At 40.6% G+C, this 6,413-nt stretch overlaps 2 protein-coding genes across 2 annotated transcripts; both read left to right on the top strand.

Moving 5' to 3' along the window:
* The first annotated feature begins 60 nt into the window (after positions 1 to 60).
* Positions 61 to 2,923, top strand: LOC121849388 (collagen alpha-3(VI) chain-like). Its single transcript, XM_042336218.1, has 3 exons — positions 61 to 816; positions 2,000 to 2,167; positions 2,748 to 2,923. Exons 1-3 carry the CDS (start codon positions 555 to 557, stop codon positions 2,921 to 2,923), a joined length of 606 nt encoding a protein of 201 aa, XP_042192152.1. The 5' UTR covers positions 61 to 554.
* Positions 2,924 to 2,993: 70 nt separating this feature from the next.
* LOC121849417 (collagen alpha-3(VI) chain-like) lies at positions 2,994 to 5,392 on the top strand. The gene is made up of 2 exons (XM_042336520.1): positions 2,994 to 3,329; positions 5,241 to 5,392. The coding sequence occupies exons 1-2, from the start codon at positions 3,020 to 3,022 to the stop codon at positions 5,252 to 5,254; spliced, it is 324 nt and encodes a 107-aa protein (XP_042192454.1). The 5' UTR covers positions 2,994 to 3,019; the 3' UTR covers positions 5,255 to 5,392.
* Positions 5,393 to 6,413: the final 1,021 nt, after the last annotated feature.

Raw genomic sequence — 6,413 nt, 5'->3', positions numbered from 1 at the left:
CTCTTTGTATTTGATGAACGACAATTTTTTATCCCAGTATAATCCTCGTAAATCTCTATTCCTCTGTTCACTATGGTTGAAAAGTGTGTCACTGTTCCCTGGTTTTGTCCAATCATAAGAAAGCATGGTCAGCAGAAATATTCACTGAGCCTTTGTGAGTCCTGGTTATTTTCACAACTTAAAACTGCAAAACTAACAGTTGTTTCTTCATTAGATGTCATGAAAGCCCAGGGAAGAGACATTGTGTTCTTAATTGACGGTTCTACCAAAGTGGAAGCTTCATTTCCTTCCATACTGAAGTTTCTTCAGAGTATAACTCAGGAGCTCAACATCGGCAGGAACGCTGACCAGGTTGGAGTGGTGCAATACAGCGATGACCCCAAGGTTGAATTCTTCATGAATACGTACTCCAATAAGGAAGACATTTTGACTGCAGTTCAGAGGATGAGATTCATGGGTGGGAGAGCACTCAATACTGGTAAGGCTTTGGACTATGTCATGAGGCATATCTTCACTAAGCCGCTGGGAGCAGACTTGATGCAGGTGTTGCACAAATGCTGGTGCTTCTGACTTCCGGGAAGTCTAGAGATGATGTGAAGCAGGCGGGAGAGGCACTGAAGCGAGCTGCAATTGTGACATTTGTAATTGGAGGTATGGAGGCAGATGGCCATGAATTACAGGAGATCGCATATTCTCCCAACCTGATGTTTGCTGTGGAAGATTTCCAGTCCCTCCCTGACATCAAAAATCAGTTGCTGAGACCTTTGAAAACATTAACTGTCGAAATTGTTAAACTGCCCACCACTGTCACTGAAGGTTTGTATTTAAAACTTTTTAAAGTTCTTTTTAATATCACTACCACTCTTTATGCATGTGCTCATCTCTCAAATGAACAACACTTTCCACTCCATACTTGAAAAAGTTTAAACATTAGTGTAGGTTAACAGCCTCCCTCTCTTTCTGATGAGAGATCAGAGAGAGAGACTGTTAGTAGTAGTTAGCGTGAATACTTTGCAAGCTAGAGGACCTGGGTTCAATTCCCGGGCAGGTCGAAACCTCAGAAATTTCACTTCTGCACACACCTTTGCTGACTGAGCAGTAAGTAGGCACCTGGTTGTTAGATGATTGGTAGATTGCTTTCTGGGGATAATAATCCCCACCACCCCCCCGTCACTCCACGACTATTTGTGGGACACTGCCGTGTGAAATTGGCTGCCAAGTTTAGCCCACAAAATACACTTTACAATATATTCTGTGAAGCGCTTTGAGACATTTCAATGACGTGATAAGGCGCTATATCAAATGCAGGGATTATTATTATCATCATCACATTCCTGCCCTTTGGGACCCGTTCTATGCCCCAAATTCTAACTTCCTGTGTCTCCAGTCATCCCCTCCAAACATGAAGCGAATGACCAAATTTTTATCTGCAGGACTGTTGGGATCTCTAATGCCAACCTGAGCAGGCAGGACCTTTTCGGTTAAAACATTTTGCGCAAAGGATGCAAAACCTCTGACACTGCACTGCACTATTATTTATTAATTAAAACAATAGATTTCTACATTTTTTTACTGTAGGCAACAAGAGAGATGTTGTGTTTCTAATTGACGGCACTTCCAAGGTGGGGACAAATTTTTATCGAATCCGTGATTTTATTTACAATCTCATTCAAAATTTTGATGTTGGAGAGGACAAGGATCGGATTGGTGTGGTACAATACAGTGACGATGCAAGGGTTGAATTTCCATTGAATGCTTACTCAAATTTCATGACACTGCTGGATGCAGTGAGGAGGCTTGGACTCAAGGGCGGTAGAACGCTGAACACTGGCTCGGCCCTGGACTTTATTATGAAGAATGTCTTGACAAAATCTGCTGGGAGCAGGCGAGATTTGGGTATCACACAAATTCTGGTGCTGATCACAACTGGAAAGTCTCAAGATGAAGTCAGGTTGCCTTCAGAGATTCTAAAACGAGCTGGTGTTGTTACGTTCACAAGTTGGAATAAATGAAGCAGATAACAGTGAGCTCCATCAGATCGCATACTCCCCCAAACTAATTTTTCAAGTCAATGATTACTGGGATCTTTCGGATTTGGACTTGCAGCTCCTCACTGTTCCTAATCCACAGATGGGTGAAAGCGTTGAAATACCATCCGCCACAACAGGTAAACCAAGTATTGTCCTTCAACATTTAACCAATTAGTATGGCACCAAGGCAAACCTTGTTGTGTTTGGTTTCAGGTTCAATTAGACCAACACTCAACGGTATTTAATTGGATTGGATCTACAGTAGCGAGACTATTACCACATTAATTGAATACAAAATATATTTGTGGAGTTAGTGAGTGAGCGAGAGTGAGAGGAGAAATATATATAGAGAGAGAAGTAATATTTGTGTTACTTGTATGTGAACGAGTGACTGTGAGAAATGAGGAAATGGGTAAGGGAGAGAGTACGTCCAGCTCCCTTATTACCAATTAGTGGATCGCTTTCCGGGGGTAAAAATCCTCAAAAAAAATTTGGTCACTCAATACACAACTGTTTGTTGGTCACTACTTTGTGCAATTGGTTGCCGTGTTTCACCTGCAAAATAAGCAATCAATCCACTTTACAGTATATTATTGTATAGATTACTGTCCACCTGCTGTTACAAAGGAAATCTTCCTAGTAACCTGGTGAACTTCAGGAGAAACCACAAATGAATGTGAAATGATTTTTTGCCTAAATTTTTTCTAAATTTTACAGAAGTTGATAAAAGGGATATTGTTTTCCTAATCGATGGATCTGCCAACATTGGGAAAGGTTTTCCCATAGTTCGTGAATTTCTGTCCAGAATGATTGGAAACTTTGATGCTGGTGAGGAGAAGGTCCGATTTGGGGTGACCCAATTCAGTGAGAATCCGAGAACTGAGTTCTTCTGAAACTTATTCCACTAAGAATGAAATGCTGTCTGCCGTGAAGAAGCTTAAACTCAAGCGAGGAAGAAACTCAATATCGGTGCAGCCCTCGATCACGTGATGAAGAATGCCTTTGCTGCCTCTGCCGGAAGCAGGCTGAAGAGCAGTGTTCCGCAAATCCTACTGCTCCTCACTTCTGAAAAGTCAAGGGATGATATTTCACAGCAGGCAGCCAAGCTACGAGAAATGGGCATTGTGACATTTACGGTTGGGGTGAAGAAGGCTAATCAAGCACAACTGGAGCAGATAGCATATGCTCCCAAGTTGGCTTTCTCCATGAGCAGCATCCGGGGTTTGTTTGACATCGAACACCAGCTTCAGACCATCATGAAGTCAGTGGTCGTTGAAGTAGTTGAAATACCCTTGAAAGGTATTCCTTGATCTTTTCCAATTCCATTAGAATGTCTGTGCAATTACTTAGTTATAAATAATAATAATCCTTGCATTTGATATAATGCTTTTTCACGTCTTCTAGCCATCTCAAAGTGCTTCACAGAATAGACTGTAAAGTGAATTGACTGTATATTTGTGGGCAAAATGCGGCAGCCAATCGCACATAGTAGTGTCCCACAAACAGTCATGGGTTGAAGTGACCAATTTTTTTTTGAAGGATTATTATCAGGTGTGTGGAGTAAGGAATCTTGCCCAAGGTTTCGTCCTGCCAGGAATTGAACCCAGGTCTCTCGCTTGCGAGGCGACTACTCTGACCACTGAGCTACACTTGGACATAAGGGGCATGTCCCAGGAATTCTGGGTATTTAGCATTTTGGGGAAAAAATAAGGCAGAGCAAAAGATAGTCAAGATAATAATAATAATAATCTTGCATTTGATATAGCGCTTTTCACGTCTTCTAGACGTCCCAAAGTGCTTCACAGAATATACTGTAAAGTGAATTCACTGTATATTTGTGGGCGAACGCGGCAGCCAATTGCACACAGCAGTGTGCCACAACAGTCGTAGATTAAAAATGACCAATTTATTATTGTTTGTTTTTTTGGCGGGATTATTATTAGGCGTGTGGAGTAAGGAACCTTGCCCAAGGTTTCGCCCTGCCTGGAATTGAACCAGGTCTCTCGCTTGCAAAGCGAGTGCTCTAACCTTGAGCTACAGGACTCCAAGATAGTTAGGTGAGCTCGGATTTCATCTTAGTATGGATGTGGGAAGGAGGAAGAGGATGCAGGTTGCTGCACTAGAAGCTTCATAGGTAAGATAAGAGGAGAAATGACTATAGAAGTATTGATACAATGGAGAAAGATGAGTTAGGCTGTAAGCAAGAAAGAAAGAAAGATGGAGGCTTGAAGTAAGAGAAGTTTTGCTTACGAGACAAGAAGCTTTTTCAAATATCCTATCCCGTAGTGTGAAAGATAAGTTACTTAGAGTGTTCTTGAGGGGACCAAAATGTTTGGCACAAAAAAGGAAACAGCTTCTTTTGAAGCAGTCTTAGAAAAGGAAGAATGTGATTTGAGATCACAGAAGATAATGAGCCCAAGGACTTCAATATAATTGATGAAGATTAAATTATGCCAGAAATGCAACATGATCTTGGTAGCGTCCTAATGCTTATGGTTGGTGGTAAACATGAAACTCTAATTATATAATAACACTAGATGCTAATTAATGCCTGTGTAAGGCCCACATTGGAGTGACAGTGTTGTGGATGTGCTCCATTATTGGCATTGAGGTGCCATCCTTCAGATAAAACATTAACCGTGGTCCTGTCAAGCTTTTCAGGTATATTGGATACCCTTAAGAAATAAGGACCATTAACTAGCACCAATGAAAGGGGATCAGGAGTAGAAAAAGCAGGAAGCCAAGAAGAACTGACTAGGTAGTTTTGTTGGATTTGTAACTTGTGAGCTGAGAATAAAATAGTTTCTACACATTGAGTGTTGAGAGCATAACAAGGTAGACAGTAAAAATCCCATGGTACTATTTGAAAAAGAAAGATTTTTTCCTGCCAATCATAAGCCCCCAGATAAAATTGGTCATTCACATCATGGCTATTTGTGGCCATTGCTGCGTGCACATTATCAGCCAAGTTCACTTACAAATTACAATATAAATTTATATAGCACCTTTCACGTCAGGAGGATGTCCAAAAACTTGAACAGTCCAGGGTTTGAACCCAAACTGCGTGGGGGCAGGTAGGTAGGTTGTTGCTTTTATAGTAAATCCTATGAAACATTTTGAGATGTTTCAAGATCTTGATACTATATCAAATGTAAGGAGTATTATAATTTGTAAATGAGCTAAGTGTGCTTTACTTTCTTTTTTCTGCAGATCAGTCTCACTAAATAACATGCCAGACTACTGCAATGAAGATGCATGACATTCAGCCTCTTCACAATACGCCTTGGTGCCTACAAAGAATGAACAACTCACATTCCAAAGAAATTGCATTTCACCCACCAGCACTTACTTTTCCACTCACAATAATTTCTGCTAATATACTTTATCAATACAAGGCTGTCTTGTTTTCTGAAGTATTTTATTAAATACTGCAGCTTGTAGTTAATGAAGATACATACAAAGCATTTACATGGTAATGAAACTATACACTGCATTGGAGTGCTGGATTTGATAGTTTCATACTACAGTTTTATGTCAAACAAACTAACAAGGTAATTACAAGCTATACTCATGAATGTAGAAATAAAGTCTGAGGTACTCTGTTTGGAGGACTCACCACCAACTTATCTTCCTCTCGGAGCAAAGCTCACCACCAGCTTAGGTTGAGTCTCACACAAGGAGCTTTTATTAAAATCATTCATAAAGACAAAGGTTTGTATTTTGAATTTCTTTTTACATCTATTGTTTCCGAATACTCTGAATGTGTATTGCAGAGAATTGAAACTCACAGTGGCCAGGAGCAGATTTAAAATACATGGTTGGAAGTGACACAGTCCACTGAATACTGCCCTTACATTTCTGACATTCAGGCTTGAATCAATAATAATAATCCTAGCATTTGATACAGCACTTTATCACGTCATTGAGATGTCTCAAAAGTGCTTCACCGGAGTGTAGTGACTGTGTATTTTATGGGTGAAATGCGGCATTCAATTATACACAGCAATGTTGCACAACAGCCATGGAGTGAGTGACCAATTTTATTTGGGAATGGTTGGTCAGGACCACTGGGAGAGAAAAACTCTTTTGCTCTTTTTGATATGCCATGGATCTTAACATTCACCTGAACAGGCAGGCGGACTCGGTTTAACATCTCATTCATCTAGGTTGGATTCATAGTCTAAGGTGACATTCCAATGTGTGCTTGCATTGTTGGAGATGCCGTCCTGCGGATGAGATGTTAAACCGAGATCCCGCCTGCCTGTTCAGGTGAATGTTAAAGATTCCATGGCACTATTCAAAAAGAGCAAAAAGAGTTTTTCTCTCCCAGTGTCCTGACCAACCATTCCCCAAATAAAATTGGTCACTCACTCCATGGCTGTT

This window comes from Callorhinchus milii, unplaced genomic scaffold (genome assembly GCF_018977255.1).
Source record: "Callorhinchus milii isolate IMCB2004 unplaced genomic scaffold, IMCB_Cmil_1.0 Scaffold6, whole genome shotgun sequence".
Taxonomy (NCBI): Eukaryota; Metazoa; Chordata; class Chondrichthyes; order Chimaeriformes; family Callorhinchidae; genus Callorhinchus; species Callorhinchus milii.
This window is presented reverse-complemented; position numbering and strand designations above follow the sequence as displayed.